This window comes from Melospiza melodia, chromosome 2 (genome assembly GCF_035770615.1).
Source record: "Melospiza melodia melodia isolate bMelMel2 chromosome 2, bMelMel2.pri, whole genome shotgun sequence".
Taxonomy (NCBI): Eukaryota; Metazoa; Chordata; class Aves; order Passeriformes; family Passerellidae; genus Melospiza; species Melospiza melodia.
Genome location: NC_086195.1, coordinates 89610802 through 89630713, shown reverse-complemented (window position 1 = coordinate 89630713; position 19912 = coordinate 89610802). Strand labels below are relative to the sequence as shown.

At 37.7% G+C, this 19912-nt stretch overlaps 1 protein-coding gene across 5 annotated transcripts in view; it reads left to right on the top strand.

Annotated features, from left to right (window-relative positions):
- FNDC3A (fibronectin type III domain containing 3A) overlaps nucleotides 1-19912 on the top strand; it is a 111499-nt gene that overhangs the window by 86682 nt on the left and 4905 nt on the right. For all 5 annotated transcript variants that reach the window (XM_063149293.1, XM_063149292.1, XM_063149294.1 and 2 more), the window contains 13 exons: nucleotides 935-1109; nucleotides 1714-1800; nucleotides 6881-7019; nucleotides 8639-8707; nucleotides 10004-10122; nucleotides 12162-12267; nucleotides 12359-12534; nucleotides 13597-13710; nucleotides 14931-15080; nucleotides 15165-15448; nucleotides 17356-17565; nucleotides 18931-19097; nucleotides 19665-19792. In XM_063149293.1, coding sequence (XP_063005363.1) covers nucleotides 935-1109; nucleotides 1714-1800; nucleotides 6881-7019; nucleotides 8639-8707; nucleotides 10004-10122; nucleotides 12162-12267; nucleotides 12359-12534; nucleotides 13597-13710; nucleotides 14931-15080; nucleotides 15165-15448; nucleotides 17356-17565; nucleotides 18931-19097; nucleotides 19665-19792 — 1924 coding nt within the window. The remainder of the gene's footprint in view (nucleotides 1-934; nucleotides 1110-1713; nucleotides 1801-6880; nucleotides 7020-8638; nucleotides 8708-10003; nucleotides 10123-12161; nucleotides 12268-12358; nucleotides 12535-13596; nucleotides 13711-14930; nucleotides 15081-15164; nucleotides 15449-17355; nucleotides 17566-18930; nucleotides 19098-19664; nucleotides 19793-19912) is intronic.

The following is a 19912-nucleotide window of genomic DNA, read 5'->3' as shown; positions in this document are numbered from 1 at the left end:
GGCAAGTGGGGTTCAAAACATGAGATAGTTTACTGGTATCTTTGTTTAAGCTATACTGAGGGTTTTATTTTCAGGGCTTCCTGATAGTCACTTAGGTAATCTTTAAATTTTAGATTAAAATAACATCTTTTAAATTAGTTTCATATGGTTAAAAAAAACTAGACTGGCTTTAGGCTTGTGATTCTTCAGATCTGACGTGAAGCAGCAAAGCCAGCTGAGAGCAGGCGGGCCTTTTTAGTCTAGCTGGATGCATGTCAGGCTATCTGGGCAAGCATGCTACCTGTTCACTGACTTTTGCATCCCCCTGTTTCACAGTAGCTCTTTATATGTAATTTGTTTGTATTTTCACCACAAGGTGATTCTAATCTCAATCAGATAAGGGTAGCAGTTGTGTCAGGAGATTTACAGGTATACACTCTACTTCTTTTTCTGCAATAAGACTTTCATTTTTATCATCTCTAAAAGTAGCTCACCACTGAATGAGACTGTTCTATTATTTTATGGATCTCTAGAGAAACCATAGTAAGCTCAGAACACATCAGCAAAGTTTGTTTTGAAGTCTTGCCTAAATGTTTTTATGCCTTCATGTTTTCACTTTGAAAAGGAAGGACACTGTGGTGTTAGTATATTATTGCATATAGAGCTTTAGTGTTTTAGAATACTGAGTTAATATGAAAAAGCAAAACGTTTTGGTTAGCAAAACATTTTAATTATATCATACAAAGGAATCTTTCAATTTTCAACATGTTAACATTGTTCAGATATTTTGTTACTGACAGACTCATGGGCAAGTTAAGTTGTTTACATGTAAGAGCTTGCAATTTCCATTGTGCATATCTCCAAGAAACTGTCATAGCTGTGTTTAGTAAGAATTTTGGTTTTTAGCTAATAATTATTGTGTCTAGTTAGTTTACATACTGTCTGTTTTAAACAGTGATTTTAGTGAAGAAGTCCTGTATCATACCTCAGGCACTGCCCCAACCACACCAGCAAGTCCTTTGCTGATTAATGCTGGAGTTACTTGGTTATCCCTTCAATGGACAAAACCCTCAGGAACACCATCAGATGAAGGAATCTCATATATATTAGAGATGGAGGATGAGAACTCAGTAAGTTTAGAATACTTATTCTCACTATATTTGATACAATATTGTATTAGTGTAGCAATGATTATTTTTGCTAGAATATTCTACAAGGAATTGTATTTTCTGAAATTAAGCTAATGACTTGTCATTGCTGTGGCCAGGCCACCTAGCTTTCTTCTTTTAATTGTGTTTAGTGTTATTAAGCCCCGTTTCAGCAAAGACTTTTAAATTGGTTATAACTTTGTGAATCTGTGTGTGCGAGTTAAGCCTTGTAAGAGCTGGAGCAAAGCAATTGCATCATGAAGTGTGGTCCCTCTAGATTCATTTCAGACTAACAACATTTGCTTTAAAATCAGTACTGTTCTACCCTTTGAAAGTGTTAGCTAAAATTTCCAGTGGCACTGTATATGTCCTTCTTAGTGATGTTTAGTCCTCTCCTGATTGGAAAATGGTTAATGAATTTGCACTGCTTTAAAAAAAAATGTGTTTGCACAATGAAGGAGCTCTTATTATTTTGTCAGAGAAGCATAATAATTACAGTTTTAAACAGTAATTTATTTGTATGAAGTGTGTTAGATCCTCTGGTGTGTAAAGATAATGTTTCAAATAATCCTCTTTAATTCTGCAGGGATATGGTTTCAAGCCAAAATATGATGGTGATGATCTTACCTACACGGTGAAGAATTTGAGGCGTAGTACAAAATATAAATTTAGGGTAAGATTTTTTTCATATGTTTGGGCACCAGACAAGTTTGAGATTGACTCAGAAGTGGGGAGGGCCTTTTTTAAGGAAAACAGAATTTGATGCCAGTTTCTCACAATTTCAATCTCTTAAAACTGTTGGCTGAACACCTGATTATTTTTTCTGCTGAAGCAATACGAACCTCTGCAAGGGTATAACACAGTTGCAGGTGTCTTGAAATTCCAAGTTAAAAGTACATGTTCTTAACAGCCAGGGGTTTTTATTTGGCTGATTTGTTTCATGTCCATGGGTGATATTACTTATTGTAGCTATGGGTTCTTTGATAGTAAACACAATGGAGGTGTTTGGGTAGGGAGCAACCTTGATTAAAAAAAAATTGTTAGGAAGTCATCCATATTACTGTGATGCAGAGCCTGTTCTAATAAGCTTGAGGGCTGAACTTTTAGTTTGGGAGGAATTCTGGCCAAACTATGAGCTTTTGGGTGTGGTTAAAAGGTAGAAAGAAGCATACTGGCCCTAGGAAGGGGATCAAATAGCCACCAAGGACTACAAGAACTTTGCCAGGACAGCCAGAGTTGAAGTAAAGAAAGCTTAGGGTCAACTAGAACTGAAATTGGCCGAAGATAACAAGAACGACATAAAATGCTTCTTCAGATATGTGAGAAGTAGAAGCTCAAGGAATACATACAGAGGCCATTCCTAAACAAGGCAAAGAGGCAAGTTACTAATAATGCCAATAAAGCAGAAGTTCTCAGTACCTTCTTTGCCTCTGCCTTACCAGCATAACTGGACCCCAGATCACAGGATAAGGTAGCTGTGACAAAGCTGGAGTTTGCTGTCTTGGAAGGGCACAGTCTGTATCTGGATCTGAAGAAAAGTGGCTGACATTGCTGCAAGACTCCTATCTATAACATTTGAAAAGTTGTGCAGGTCAAGGGATATCCCTCGTGTCTGAAAGAGGGCAAATGTAATACTACAAGAGGGGCCCAAAAGAGGACCCAGGGAGCTACAGACCCATTAATCTTGCTTCAGTCCCTGGAAAATAAATGGAAAAGTCTTCCTAGGAAATACTACAAACCAGACAAAGCAGGCAGTTGGGAATAGCCTACACCAAATGTAAATGATGGCTGACTAGACTGATCATGTTCTACATCAAGGTAACACTTCCAGTTGGTCCAAGGACATCAGTGGATGTTCTTTACCTGAACTTCAGCAAGCATTCAGCAGTTTCCTACAGCCTTCTCCCTGGCCAAATTGGCAAGACACAAACTGGATAGGTGGTATGTGAGGTGAATAGAAAACTGGCCAACAGGCCACACTCAGAGGGTGGTGATCAATGGTTTCTAGTCAGTCTGGCAGCCTGTCTGAATTAGGAGCTCCTAGGGATAGGAGGCCCCATGCTGTTCATTTTCACAACTGATCTTGAGGAGGGGATTGAAAGCACCCTCACCAAGTTTTCTGGTGACACCACACAGAGTGGTCAGATGAACACATCAGAAGGCAAAGCTATCTTACAGAAACCCCTGGACAGGCTAGAAGAGTGAGGTAGCAAAAACAGTATGAAGTTCAACAAAGACAAGTGCCAAGTTCTGCACCCGGGCTGGAATAACGAAGGAGCCTGCTATAGGCTTGGAGCAACCTTGCTGAAAGGGACCTTCAGGCAAACTGGATCCTGGTCTGACTCAATAGTGGCATTGCTAGCAGAGATAGGAGATCCTCCCTGTATTCAGCTTGTGTCAGATCACATCTGGAGAACTGTGTCCAGTTCTGATCCGCACAATTCGCAAAAGACAGGCAGAGTGGGAGTTGGTCCAAAGGAGAGTCACAAAAATTATAAAAGGGCTGGAGAACCTGCCCTTTATTGAAAGTCTAAAGGAATTACGTATTTTCTCATTGGAGAAGGCTGAGAGGGGCCTCATCACAGTTTGCCAGTACCTAAAGCCTGACCTACAGAGAGGAGGGAGGTTCTCCCTTCACAGGAAGACCCCTTGAGATGGCAAGGGGCAGGAGTTGCAAGGTGCACTGGAAGGGATTTCATCTTGGTAGAGGAAAGAAATTTTCTACAGTGAGTTGTAATCACTAGAACAACCTCCCTAGAAATGTAGTGGAATCCCCACCGCTGGATGATTTCAAAATGTGACTGGAGAGTGTGTTAGATAATCTCATCTAGGCTCACTTCCCCCTGAAGGGTTTAACCAGATGATCTTTCAGGTCCCTCCCCGCCTGGGCTATTCTATGTTCTCAGTTACTCTTGAGTAGTTGCTTGGGTTTTGGAACAAAGCTAAAGACATGTCTGACAGTATGAATTGCAGAATCATTTAGGTTGAAGAAGACCTGTAAGATCAAGTCCAACTCTTACACCCAGCACTAAGCCACGTCCCTAAGCAACATATCTGCACATCTTTAAAATACTTCCAGGGGTGATGACTCAACCACTTCCCTGGGCCGCCTTGCCAATGATTGACTGCTCTTCCTGTGAAGGAATTTTTCCTAATATTCAATTTACACTTCTTCTGGTGGAATTTGAGGCAGAGTCAGAATAACCTCATCTGTCTGCAAGTGAAAAATATTGATAGCTGTTGTCACACATACACCTAAAATAGTAAGGAAGAATACTAAGTAAAATACTTAAGGAAAAATTGGGAACTGTTGAAGAACAGCTTCTCTTTGCAATATGAGTGGCAATAGTTTAAGCGTTGGTTGATTTGTTTTGAGTTAACACTAAAGCATGTAAGTACTCCTTTTCAGATGATATTTTGCACTTCTGAATATGATTTTGTTGGGATTTTTGCATAACTTAGTATTTAAATAATTTCAAATATACAGTATGTTTCTAGCACTATTATGGCTACACATGAACTAAAGAGTAGCTACTTCTCTTGAAACTAGCTTTTGCAGGACATGAACGTAGTCTTCCTTTGAAAGTAATACTACACATGATTTATACTCATAACTAGTAAATGTATAGTTACTTAAACATCCTAAGTTTCTCATTACAATAAGCTCCAGTGTTTATACCCTATTTTTATTAGCAAAACAATAAACAGAAGTCTGTTCACGCATTCATGGAACATAAAGGAGAAGCAAATGTTATGTTGATGAGGTCTTTAATTTTTATTATACAGAGGAAAGACTTAATTAGTAGTAATATTCCTTAAGGCTTTTGAAAGAAGCTTTATAACCATTGGAAACCTTATTATAATACGTAAATGCTAACTGCCTGTTTAAATTGATTTGTAAGGGCACAAAGACAACCAGATGATTATTAATCCTGTAAACTGTATTGGGAGACTTAATGTCTGAGAGACATGTTAGCTTGCATTTCCTCTTCTCAGTCTCCTAACATCACTGCTATCATTTAGATTCTGCTCATTTTTAAAACAGATATAAAAGCTGAAAAAAACTCTTTCTTTTCCCTTTTTTTATTTTTTCCTAGGTGGTTTAGCTTTTTACTAAACTAAACTAGAAAGTAAAGAGTAACAAGAATTTGTTTTCCTAGAATCACAAAAAAGTCTGGGTTGGAAGGGACTCTTAGTGATCATCTAGGTCAAATTTGTATAGAAAGCCAGGCCGTATCTTAGGCAGTTCAACCCTGTCCCAGCCCTGTTGAGCTGAGATTTCACTAATCCAGCAAGGATGATTCAACCAGTTCTTTGGGCTGTCTGTTCTAATGGTAATTAATTTCTTATATCCAGCTAGAATTTCCTCTAACACACTTTGTGTCTGCTGGCTCTTGTCCTGTCATTACAGATCCTTTGGAAGGCAATGTCTTCATCTTTTCTGTAAATGTCTCTTAGATGTTGGAAGGCTGTGATTAGATCCTTCCCAATAAAACTTCATTTTACTCAGGCAGAATAAAACAAAGCTTTTTTCCAATGTCAGGTTCTCTAATCCTCTGATCATCATGCTGACCCTCTTCTGAACTCTTTCCAATTTCCCAGTGTCTCTTGAACTGGGAGGAACAAAACTGGACACAGTATTCCAAGCATGATTTTAAAAGTGCTGAGTAAAATGACATAATTAAATCCTTTGATCTGCTGGGTGAATTCTTACTGATGCAGCCCATGAAACAATTTGGTTTTGCTACTGCCAGTATGCTTTGCTGATTAATTTGGCTTGCTCCTACTCAAATGCCAATGTCCTTCTTAGCAGAGCTGAAAAAAGAACTGGGTAGAGTCAGACCCCAGACTGCACTGGTGCTGGGATCATTCCATCCCAGGTGCAAGACTCTATCATTGTCCAAAGCTCATCCAGTTCTTGTTCGTGCAATATTTCAGCCTATCAAAGTCTGTATGATGGCTCTTCCCTCCAGCATATGTTTGTCTTCTCCTAGTTTGGTGCTATATGCAAATCTGGAAGCATCACTCACTCCTGTTATCCAGATCACTTCTAAGGATAATGAATAGAATCTGACATTGGATTGGCTGCTGAGGAAATCCACTCATGAGCCGCTGCTAATTTTTCTTCAAACCATTAGCCAGTGCTCTTTGAGCCTAGCATTCTGCCAGGTTTTCTACAGCCATCTTGTGGTCCATCTGTTCTATCTTAAGCTTGTCTACATAGATGTTGTGGAGATCAAACTAAAATTAGGCTAGGTGATGTCCCCAGCTCTCCCCTATTTGTTAAGCAAGTTGTTTCATCATGGAAGCACTCAGGTTGTTAAACACAATTTACCCTTGACAAATAAAATTCCTTGTCCTTCACATGACTTTCATGACAACCTTTGCCATAATGATCCTTGGGACTGAAGAGTTTATAAAATCCCTTTGCTGTTGTTAATGCAACTTACCCATATAAATACTTCTTCTATCTCAGTATTTTTGTAAAAGAAGGTGCTGTACTAGCATGGGAGGAATTTTTTTAAGGATTTGTTTTTTTCTGGCAATTTGCATGCATTAATATTTTCAGTATAGTGATTGTTTAACTGTGGGGCTAAGGAAAATGTAAAATGAATGTGTATAATAACTAGCTTTTGTGTAAATTTGTTATGTGTCTGTCTATATATACAATATAAATTAATTTGTCCTTACCATAAACAGTGAATAGCATACCACTATCCAATGTGTTTATAGTATTTCATATATATTTGCAGGTCATTGCTTATAACTCAGAAGGGAAAAGCAGTCCAAGTGAGACAGTGGAGTACATTACTTGTCCAGATAAACCTGGAGTACCTTCAAAACCCACAGTGAAAGGAAAAATTCATGCACAGAGTTTTAAAATAATCTGGGGTAAGAATGTTCTAACTGGAGTATTTCTTCTGTATTTTTAATATATATTATATATAAAAAATATTTTTTATACAGAAGGTCAGGTTTTACTTTAGTAACACTTCAGTCAACTGAGCTAATATGATCCATTTATATTGAGAAATACTGTCTCAAAATACTTAGTGTGGCAGTACAGCTAATTATATGGGAAAAATAATATACTAACTGTGATAGGGACTGTTATTGCAGAGGACTGCAACTCTTCAAAAAGTGCAGTTAATTGATGTTCTAAGAAGTTCTGTTTCCCTGGCACAAAAAGTAGTTGCATGTCATTCTGGATTCTTATTGAAAGAGAAGATTGAAGTTCAACCTGTATCTTCAAGCTATATGGTTTTGAGAGATAAATTTTTATTTGCTAAGGATGTTGAGAAACTTTTCCTTAAGCTCAGGAATTTTTAGCCTTATGCTGTAAAATAGGAGAAGGTTAAACAGTACTGTGCCATGCAGTGCTTTAGCAGAAAATCAAACAGTAAAATACTACATTTATTGTCACTTCTCCCCTGTTTCCATTTAATAATGGTTTTAATTCTTTAGCATCAGTAATAAGAAACTTACTTGAAGAGTACAAATAGTACTCAGCAGGTCCAGCCTTGTATCTTCCCAGAGTGCTTTGCTACCTCAGGACTTGATACTTGATCTTTTATGTACAATGCATAATGTATTAAGTTATTGAAAATACCTGATTTGTGTATCAAAAACGATCTAAAATATCAATTTATATAAAACTGTTAATTGTCTTTATTTGGAACAGTGATGCTCTTTCTATCTGGTAATTATAGTGACAATTTTATTTTCCATTTGGAATAATTTCCTTCCAACCAAAAAAGTACTATCTGCCATCTAAGTCTCATTTTATTCAGCTGGCATTTTATGATACATAACCCTTGCCTAAGAGCCAACATAATTTCATCCAGCACAAGCATAATGTGATGTTTAGGCAGGAGTACCCTTCTGTGTTGAAGTATAATGCTGTCTTTATATATGTTCAAAATGTTGTTTCACATTACTTTAATTTTGCTGTTTTCTAAGTCATCTTTGAGAAAAACAGTGTTAGGATAATATGTCAAAGAAAGGTCTGTAGATTTGTATCTTGTACATGAATACTGTACCGGGGGGATAGTGCACTCAATTTCTAGTGATATATTAGAAGTTAAGAGATAAGTCTTAAGTGTAGAGCTCTTGACTATTTTATTCTGTCCCAAAATAGTTAGGTTTTTGAAATTCTGTCCTTAAATTTCAAAATATTTTTATATACAAATCCGTATGATAATGGTCCAAATTACATTAGAGTCTGTGACCCTGAATCCATGCTCAGGCACTTAAGACTGAAATGTTTGTTGTGGCATCTCCCAGGGGTGATTCCCTTGTGCCTTCTCCTGTGTAGAGTGTTCAGAAGGGCTGAGAGCTTTCACACAACAGGACTTGGAATGATTTGCTGCTGCCCTGGATTAGTATGCTCTCTGTCTAAATAAGCACCCATCTCCAGCTGTCTGTTGATTTTGCCATTGGGAAATCCTCCCCAAAAGCTATAAAGCCATTTAACTTACCTCACTTAGTTGGAATATTGCTGTTTTTTATAGATCCACCAAAAGACAATGGGGGAGCAGCAATACATACATATGTTGTGGAAATGTCTGAAGGCTCAAGTGGTAAGTATTAGGATCATACAATGGCATTCACTTGTGTGGGGATTTTTTCCTGTCTCTGTATGCATGTGGGAAGAAATAAAACGTGTATTATGACTGGGAAAGTTATTGCCAGGGACTGACATCAAAAAGAAAATAGAAGCACATTGATGCTTGTACATAAGAAGTTCTTTTTCTCTGATTTAGAAAAGAGAGATGCCACAAAATTCTGTGACGCAAGAGATGCTTTTTGTTTAACTTACTAATTAGGTCTGTCCAGCCTTGGAAATGAAATTACGCACTTGAGACATTTTAGGGCAAGAAGACAGGGACATGTAGCTTTGTTGTCTGCACGGCTGATGAAAGAAAAGCTTGTACTCCATTTATCACTATTAAAAGAGAACAATGATGCATCTGGGGTAACTTTCTGCTATTTGCTTTTCTGTTCTTTCATACAGAAAGGAAACTGACAGAATTTCTAAATTGGACATAAACCTATCTTGCTAAATTATTTAAAAATCTAATTAAGTAGCCTTGTTGAGTTCAGAAACATAGTTACATCAAAAATGAAAGTTTAAACTTCTCAGTGCTGTGTCAGATTAAGACAGGACTGCCCCCAGATATGATGGGAACCCTCTCAGGCTGTTCGTCTGTTGCTTTCCTCTCTCTGTCACATGTCCACATTAAGCCACTTTGGAATGATGCACCCAAGCTTTTCATGCAAATTTAGTGAGCTTTGCATTATGTTTCATTCCCAGCCTTCTAAATTCTGTGGTGTATCGAGTTGTTGGAGATTTAATTAAAAGTCCCCAGGTTCCCTGCTTAATATCTTAAAAAGAAAGACAGAATGCTCAAGAGTTTCTGATTTAAGAGTAGCAAATAATGGAATCAGAATTTCATATTATTCTGGGCCATTCAGGAACACAGGAACAAACTTCACCAATTGCAAACTGTAGTTACAGCCTGCAAAATGATAATGTAATTTGAAGCTTGTTTTCCATGAAAAATGTTACTTTTGTATCTTTCCTGTTTATTTGGTAATGATGTTGAATGTGCTTGCTGACCAAGTAAGTTCTTTTCTAGTTAAGGTAAATCCCAAATAAGGAAGCTATTTCACTGCAGCAGATCTACATGTAAGAAACTTTCTGAAATTATAGAATCTTCCAGGAAATTCAAACCAGTCTCAATTTCTGTTTGTTTTTTTTTCATAAACATCAGGCACACACTTATCTTAGTGAAATTTGGATACCTGCTGTGGCTGGTACTGAAGTGTGGCAAATTCCACTTTGGCTCACTGCACACTTATTCCTAACCTTTCAGGAAACAAGTGGGATACAATATACAGCGGAGCCGCGAGGGAACATGTGTGTGACCGACTAAATCCGGGCTCTTCCTACCGGTTACGTGTATATTGCGTTGGGGAAGGAGGACAAAGCACGGTAATATCAGCTAATATTTTTATTAAATAAAATTCTCTCTGTAAGAAAATCTGGTCCAGTAGATATTTAAGCAAATGTTGTGCAGAAGTGCCGAACAAAATAACCATAATTAGAAAATCAGAGAAGTTTCAGTATTGCTGCACAGTGGTTTGAGTTTCTGCTCATTTGTTAAAGAAAAATATTTGAGTATTCTTTCCTGATATATTTTTTTGACATGATAGTCTTATTTACAGAAACAGATACTTTTCCTATGTGATACATTAATACAATGTTATTTATTAAGGCCTATCCCAGTATAGCAGTTTAAGAAGGGTACTTGAAAAGGCTCCCCATGGAATTGGTCACAGCACCAAGCATAACAGAGTTCACGAAGCATGTGGACGATGGTTTCTCACATAGTGTGATTCTTGGGGCTCTCTTGGATCTGGACTTTAATGATCCTTGTAGATCCCTTCCAGCTCAGAAAATTCTGTGATTCTATGAATTTAATATATTTCCTACTTGTCTGAGTAGCCAAATTACCCCAGCAGGCAGGGGAAGAAGTCTTCACTCAAGCTTTACAGGGTTATGCTTCCCTTGCTCTCTCAAGCACAGTTAAAATGTTTAGATTGCCCTGCTTTTCAGTATTCCCACACAATTTGCTGTGCCATACTATTCTCCTTTACACACACACATTACACACACACACATGTGCACTGTCAGTTCTGTGGTGTAGTTCAACTGCCAGTGCCAAAATGTCTTGCTGTATTTGCTCTGCCTTCTCGGCAACATGTGTAACAAAGCCAGCCCTGGCTCTCTGCAGACTTCCAGCAGGGCTTTCCTGTCAAGCTGCTCTCACGAAAATCTTAAAGCCTTCCATTCTTGGTGTGTGTGATTTCTACCCAGCCCTGCCTTGTGACATGAAATGTATGTGCTCTTCCTCCACATAGAAGTCTCCTGCAAGGATAACCTTGACTACAGCCACCTTGCCTTAGGAATAAATCTGCCTTAGGACTCCTTCAATGCTGGCTTGGCTTGCAGTGCTTTCCCAGTCATCAGTCCACAAGTCTTTGGAGACTTTTGTTCTGCCTTTTGTTCTGTACTTCCCTACAGCCCAACCCCATGATTTTAGAATTAACCTTAAGTACCAGAGAGAAGATAATTTCCAGAAAGTTCTTATGCTTTCTGAAGGTGTCAGAAATCAACAGAAAATCTATGAAGATGTAATTAACTCTTCTGCAGCTTCTCATTAACATATGCAAAACTTTTAAGTAGCAGCAGTTGTTCAGTGCAACAATATATTCAAAGGAGCTGAAAAGCAGCAGATCATCCAGTCCACTCTTTCTTGAACACACATAGAAACCAGTTGTGAAATGAGATTCTGAGATTCGTTTCTTCTGTAAACCTGAAGGCTTTCCAACTTCCTATTTGTTCTGTATCAAGCTGAAGCTAATAACCCCTCATTGTCTCTGCTCATTTCTGTCTGCAGCCAGAACAGTCAGTGCCATCTGCTGCATGTGTTATGTTCTTAGGTAATTTTTGCCCAAACTTCAAATCAGAGGTGGAAACTTGTTGCTCATTAGGTATTGCTAAGCAATGAAAAAGTTGAAATATCTTTTTTTTAATTTCTTCTGGTTGACACTTCTGCCCACTTTGCTTTCTGAGAGGTTTTTCCATGGAAAGTACATAACCCTTAGAGTAAGGGTTTAGAACTTATTAAACTGCAGTCTAATGCAAAATAGATTAAATTTACATTGAATAAGTCATATTTCAAGCATCTGTACTAGGTTGTACTGATGATTAGTCATTGTTTTTAATTCTGCTCCTTGCATGTGTACCCAAATACAAAAGCAAATTTTGCATATTGTGTGATTATTTTAGCATGATTTTTATTATGACAAATACATACTAGATCACTTCAATATCTTCACGTATTTGAAGATGTCATTGAAAAGGGGGATGATCTTGTTTCTGACTGAGGTGTTTGCCTTTACTTATGGCATAGCTGATAGTTCTTGGTTTGGCCTGGATAACTTCATTAATCTATCTTTCTTTTTTAGGTAACTGATTCCTTACTGGTGCAGACACCAGCAGTGGTTCCTGGTCCATGCCAGCCTCCAAGGCTACAGGGCAGACCAAGAGCAAGAGAAATTCAGCTGCGTTGGGGTAATTTTATTGCAAGTGTTAGAAATTGTAAGGGATCCAAATGTGTTACATGTTAAAATTAAATGAGCTTTTCTTTCTTTCTTATTTCTAGGACCGCCTCAGGTAGATGGTGGTTCACCTATTACCTGTTATGGTCTGGAAATGTTTCAGGCAGAAAATGATGAACACAGAGAGGTTTACCAGGGTTCTGATGTTGAATGCACAGTGGGCAGCCTTCTTCCAGGGAGGATGTACAGCTTCAGACTGAGAGCAGCTAACAAGGCTGGGGTAAGGAGGCAGTCTGAAATGAAATTCATTACTGAGACTGCAATCACTATTGAGGATTTTTTATTTCAAATGAAGCATTTAACAGTAATTTTAAAATTAGGATTTCCAAATGTGGAATCATTTGGGTCACGTAGCTTATTGTTGTGTGGGAACAGACAGTTAAATATCAGTTTATAATGAAAGGGATTTTTAGATGAAGGGAAGAGAAAATAGCTAATTATGTCTTTTATCTGAAAAATAATATTAGGAAATCATTAGGAAATGCTAAGTACTTTATTAAAGCACTGTTACAACTTCACGATTCTCAGGTGAAGTAAGGTAGCAAATTATTTTTGTATGCAGCTTTTTAAATTGACCTTTATTTTTACAGCTGTTGATGTTCAGAACATAATAATTAGTGTTTCCTGACTCTCCATTTTTATATTTAGTTTAACTTCTGAGTACATGTTCCATCAGATACAAGACTATTTTCCCTTTTTGGAGTATTAAATGTGTTTAAATCAATTGTTGCTGTAGAACAAGCTTTTTAGTTATGTACCCAATGTCCTGATTTGTTCAATAATGTACACTTCATTGAAAACTGTCAGGGTGCATTAACACTTCGTGGAGAGGTCTGCAGCTTAAGCCTTTAAAGCACTATCCTAACTTTTATCTTCCCTCCACCCTGCAAAGAATGGCTCATTGTTCAGCAGTTTTGGAATCCTTTATTTCTTTTACATAGGTATAAATAGGCAGTACCAATTGGTTTATGTTCCAGTGCAGCCATCATGTAACTTCAGAATAAGGCTTTGCATAGTACTTCCCTGGTTTTCCCAAGAGACCTTTGAAGTGTCAAATTTATTCACATTGCATTTGCTGGAGTGAAGAAAAATTTATAGCTGTTCTGGGCAATAGTCACATACTGAAATAAATCCTGAATCCACAGTCCACAGAAATTTATTTTATAAAGAAATAATACAATGTTTCAGGTTGCAGTTACATGTCCCTACTGTGGTAAACTGTTTTTTTTGAAGTAGTAATTTCATTTTTACAATGTAGATGTATCAACTCCCTTTTTAACAGTTTGGACCTTACTCAGAAAAATGTGAAATAACTACAGCACCTGGACCCCCAGATCAGTGCAAGCCCCCTCAAGTGGCGTGCAGATCTGCTGCCTGTGCTCAGGTGTCATGGGAGGTAAGAGTGCCATGCTAACACCTGTCTTAACATAATGGTCTTCTGCATTTTTGAGTTCAGCTTGAAAAGTCTAATACTGTGTTTTAATCACTTTATTTGTAAGCAAACTTACCTGATTATCCAGTAGGTAAAACTTTAGTCATTCATCATGCCATTATAAGGCAGCAGTAAGTTGGGCAGGCTGCAGGTACTGGATATTACTGTGTTCTTTTGTTTAAAAGTTTTGCCACAGCTGCTGCTCTGCATTTCTGAGGGATGCAGTCTCTCTTAAAATTTTTCTTTAACATAGTTATAGTTCCTCAGAGACAATGTATCCACATAATACAATAGTTAATTGTGCGCTTCTTGGTTTTATAATCTGATTTAATTTTATATAATTACATCAGTTATAATGTAGCAAAAGCCTCACAGACTTCCTATAAACCCATAGTATTTAGATATCTGATTTTAAAAAATGCAATAGATAAAAATTAAGCTTGTAAAAAGAAAGATTCTATCTGGGAATACTCTTTAAACACAGCTTTTTAGTGGCTTAGAGATGGGGGTGAAGTATCTGAGTTACAGAATTGTACATAAAAAAAATTAAACTGCTTTACCTGGAAAGGAGTGTTCATGCTTCCTACTGGAGGAATGTCAGAGGAGCCCTCCTTACATATCTACAAGGCAAAGCCTTTTTTAAAAAACACCACAAAACATTCAGGTAGAGTTAATTTGAGTGATGTTAGATGTCTGTTTTACAGAGTCACGCAGTAATTGTCAATGTCCATCTCCTTTTGGGGATCCCAAGACAGGACATGGTACTGGAGATGCAACCTCACAAGTACTGAGTAGGGGGGAATCATTATTCCTTTTACTCTTCTGGCTGCTCATTTGCTAATACAACCAATATGTAGTTAACCTTCATCAGACATACAGTGCTGATTCTTATTCAACTTTCTCTCCAGGATACACAGGGGTTTTTTTTGTTATAGGTTGCTCCTCAGCCTGTACTTTTTTGTAGCAGTCCAGGACTTTGTGTTTGCAATTGTCGTAGTTGAACTTCCTGAAGTTTGTATCAGATTCTGCCTGTTATTTGTATTGTACTAAATTAACAATCAGCAAAGAAATGACAGTGTAAGACTTCTCTAGAACAAAAACAAAATATAGATGTGGTGAGTTTTGTTGATTTTTTCTCTTATGTCAGTATATTTAGCTTCTAATGATTGCTGTCCATTTTAAAGGTGCCAGTGAGTAATGGAGCTGATGTCACGGAGTATCGACTGGAGTGGGGCGGTGTGGAAGGATGCATGCAAATCTCCTATTGTGGGCCTGGGCTCAGCTGTGAAGTGAAAGGGCTTTTGCCTGCCACTATATACTATTGCAGGGTTCAGGTAAAGATGTAAAACTGTTGTTAATGAAATCTGGAAACAGGAATTGACTCTGCCATATAAACATGGTCTGCTTTGGATTTGCAGGCAGTGAATGTTGCAGGTGCAGGCCCTTTCAGTGAAGTAGTGGCATGTATGACTCCAGCCTCTGTACCTGCAGTTGTGACCTGTCTTCGTGGACTAAGTGAAGATGAAGTTGAAAGTCCACACTATTCTCCTTCCACATGCCTTGCTATAAGCTGGGAAGAACCTTGTGACCATGGATCTGAAATCCTTGGCTACAGCATAGACTTTGGAGATAAGCAGCCAATAACTGTTGGGAAGGATCTGACCTATTTTCTAGATGGCTTACAGCCAGATACTACCTACAGGTATGTGATGCACAGCTACTTGACAGCCTGTTGTTTCTTCCACAAGAGCACATGCTTTGTTTCCTTGTTTTTTTTTATTGTCTTCATTATTACTCTCAGAGACACATTAGTGCACAACCATGGAGCAAAAAGAAGTTTTGTAATGATGATCATCATAAATAGACGTGCAATTTTTATTTTCTTCCAAAAAATAATTTATGTTAGTTTATTGCAGTATTGTTGTATCTGTCCGGTAATGTGTCAATTTAACTGAATTCACATCACATATTCACATTCATAACTGATTTTGGACTGGTTGCTTCTTTGTTTGAAAAGGTAAAATCCATCCAAGGAAGGACTATGCCCAGTCTAATGACAGCTCATGGCAACTTGCAGTGCCTTATCTCAGAAAAAGTGGAAGTCAGCATGAACAGTATCAGTTTGAAAAATCAGCCAGCTATGCATCTCTTTTGAAGAATCATCAAGGGATGATTGCTGAAATCATTCCTTATGTTCAGTCCAAGGGTTACTGAAAAATATAAATGCAAAAATCAGTAGTTTTTCCTGAAGGCACTACATCTCTGTTACAAATACATGTCCTCAGTGTAGAAGGAGAATGACAGTCCCACTGAAGTCAGACTTCTAACACACTCTGATTTCAGTATAATTAGGATATCATGTAGCTGTGCAGTTTTCTGAATCCTTAATTACTGTTTTATGGTTTTATGTGACAATACAGTGTTTCTTTGTGCCTTATAATTATTTAACAATAATGCTGGCAATCTGAAGAGCTGTTGCTCTATGTGTCCGTAGACTGAAAAAAAGAGTCATTCCCATTGCAGAGATAGGTCGATACTTCTGCCCATATAAGTTTTTTTTTTTAATAGAATACATTGTCAACTCCTTGTGCAAATGAAAAATTGCATGCATTAACCTTAGTTCTGGGCTGTAATAAATTAGCATAATGTTAAAAATTACTGCAGTGAAGGAGAAATATTTATTCTTTAGCCTGCATACACATTTGTGTTTCCACATTTTGCAGTTGTATGGTTGACTGTTTCAAAATTTAATTAGTGTGATTACTTTTTTCCAGTTACCTAGATACTATTTTGGACAAGCAAATGTTAAGTCTGCAAAATTAAATTAGACACACTTTGCTCCCTGTGGCTACCTGTGAAGTATGTAAAGAGCCTCTGTTTTCTGCTTTTTCCATTTCAGAAATAAATTTCTTAGCTAAGTCTTTTAATTCTTACTTACAAATGTAATGTACATTGTCTTCCTTGGAGTATCAAAGAAGAAAAAACCAAAACCCTACCTTATCCCTGAATAACAAGTTCTACAGCTTCCTCAGCTTTGTGTCCTTCGGTGACTTCTGGCTTCCCCCTCTCACTTTGCAGGAAGACCCAAGGGGGCTTGTGTTTGCAAGTGCCCAGAGATGTGTTACTGGTGGATACAGCAAGAGAGGTGGCTGGGTACCATTGCTTTATTTTCACACTAATAGGATCTGTTCAAAAAAGTCCATAAAAATGTCTGATAGTCATCCTTGAACTCACCTGATAAAGCAGTCACAGATATGGTATCCCCTCTTTGGGGTGGGCTTTTTGACCTTCCCTCATCACTGCAGTGTGACTGTCAAAATTTTGGTTTGAGGCCTGCCCAGTCAGAAAGATGGACCACTCTTGAAGTAATTCACAGAGCTTTTACATCTTTTCACTTATGTGAATTTACTTTGAGTATTCTTATTTCTAATCAAGCCAGCTCCTTAAAATGTACAGAAAGTGATGCACCTGCATATTCTTGACAGTCTATCAAAGCATAATATTGATAAAAGTCTTTATTGTAGATAGTACCATTCTTCTCTATTTAATGACAGTTATTTTTAGAATCTAATTTCAAGTTAATTTATTCTCTCTTTTTCCAAATGCTAGGGTACGAATTCAAGCCCTAAATAGTCTTGGAGCGGGTCCTTTCAGCCACACCATAAAACTGAAAACAAAGCCTCTCCCCCCAGATCCACCTCGCCTGGAATGTGCTGCATACAGTTCTCAGACTCTCAAGCTGAAGTGGGGAGAGGGAACTGCAAAAGCATTAACTGACTCCATCCAGTACCACCTTCAAATGGAGGATAAAAATGGAAGGTTGGTTTTGGCATTGCTTTAATCTGCCCAGTGTTGCTGTGGTCTGATGCTTGGGAGATGGCAGCAAAGGGCAAAATTCCTTTATGCTTTGGTGAATTTACAGCAGATGTAGGAGGTCATCTCTTCTGCCAAGGCAAGAAGGGCTCTAGGGTCTGTGCTGAGAAGTGCAAGACAAAAAACTTCATTGCTTTTTACTTACAGTTCAACATGAAGAGTTTAATGCTGCATTTTGTACCAGCAGGCTTTTCTCCCTCACTTTTGGTTAATTATTTTGTCAAAGTAACGAGTCCAATCAGTGTTGTAAATTTTATATGCTTAATATCAGAAGGGATAAATGTTTTACTCCCTGTTGCCTTATATGCAGTTATTTTAGTGGAAATTAATACCATTTATTTTGAGGGATTCCTTGTCTCATGTTAAATAGAATGTCAGCTGAGCTGGTACAGAAAGAGCCCTTGCCCAAATGGTAAAATAAGCAGTACTGCTACAAAGTGTTTCATGTATGATGAGCAGCTTTAGCTTGAAAAAAAAAAAAGATAAAAGAGATCCACTATGTGAAATTGCTGTGCTGTAAGGAGGAAAATAAATTAGACTGTTTAAGTGGAAGGAAATTCATTTTCCTTCCTAAAGACTAGATCATGTGCAGGTACCATCTGTTTTAATCTAAAAGACAAGAAAAAGCCAAAAGTAGATGACAACCCCTGCAGGAAGAGAGAAACTTGTGCTCTGTCCTGGGGACACCAAGACTGAAAATCAAACAAGAGTTGCCATGATCAGTTTGTGCAAGAATTGTCACATGAAGGACAGTGGCCAGTGTACAAAACTCCCAGAAACAGATTTGGTGTGCTCTACAAGTGTGACTCTGCCCTCCTGTGCATGAGACCATCTCCAACAATGATGTACAAAAACAACTGGATCCATGGCACATTTTTTAGGTGTAAGGGAGAGTTGAAAAGGGGCAAAAAGCTACAATCTAGTTACCTAATTTTGAAAAGCTAAAGATGTTGGAGGAATAGATGGCCAAGCAGACAAAAAATGCAGTTCATTAAGAGACACAACTGCTGTCTTTTCTTATTGTTTCAAATGCAAAACAGTTTCTTAAAATGCTTAAAAACATTTTTGGTAAGAGAGAATTTGTAGTGTTCTTTTTGCAAGAGATTTTTATTTCAAAGACATGAGAAATAAAAACTTGCCCCTGGAAAATGAGCTTACTGTTTTATAGCAGCCAGAACACTGTTTAACTGTGAAATAAGTGTTTCTGGGCTTTTCATTAAATTCTGGGAAGTTATAGGAACACATTTCAAGACAATACTGCTTCGGAAGTCCTTGTCTGTGTTCAAAATCTGCTGCTTGTTCCATTTTCAGGTTTGTATCCTTATACAGAGGACCATGTCATACATACAAAGTTCAAAGACTCAGTGAGTCAACATCATACAAATTTTGTATTCAGGCATGTAATGAAGCTGGTGAAGGTCCCCTTTCTCAAGAATATATTTTCACTACTCCCAAATCTGTTCCAGCTGCCTTGAAAGGTAAGAGTGCTTCTTTTTTCATTTGAGGGGAGGGAGGATAGCAGGTTGATTTTGTTATTATGGTTTTTTTTGGGATATTGAGAATATTAAGCCCTTTTCAAGTGCAGGTAGGGATAGTGGGAGAAGGCTCCTTTCATGTAGTTGCCTAAAATATTCACTCCAAAAATGGAAAACTTGGGGTTTATGCATTCTTTGACCTAAGGAGTTTGTACTTAGTTCTCCTGCTAATCAGGAGAGTGGCAAGTTAAGGTGAAAATGCTTTCTAGCATGTTTAGAATAATTTTAAGCATTGTTGGGGTTTTTCTGGTATATGATGCAGACTTAGAGTTAGTACATTTTATTTGCTTTCTCTTGGGTGTTACCTAAACTAGGAAGAGAGGCCTATATGAATTATTAATTGCTGCTCCAGAAAACACTGGAGGAAGAATAAATTTGAATCTGAATCTTTTGTTTCTCTGAGATAAGATAGGAGGTAGAATATATAATTTTAAAGATATTAGAATATGACAACATGTGATGGGGAAAGCAGAGCTAGCTGTCATTCTTATGCTTCCTTCCTTCCTTCAGCACCAAAGATAGAGAGAATAAATGATCACACTTGTGAAATCACATGGGAGGTTCTGCAGCCCATGAAGGGTGATCCAGTTATCTACTGTCTTCAGGTCATGGTGGGAAAAGACTCAGAATTCAAACAGGTATGATGTGTTTAAGTTATTTTAGTTTTCTTGGATTATTCTTTGTGATAACTAGTTTAGTAAAACTGGTTGAGATCAGATTTAGTAAAGCTTATTGTGTTCCAGCATGGTTTTAGTCAC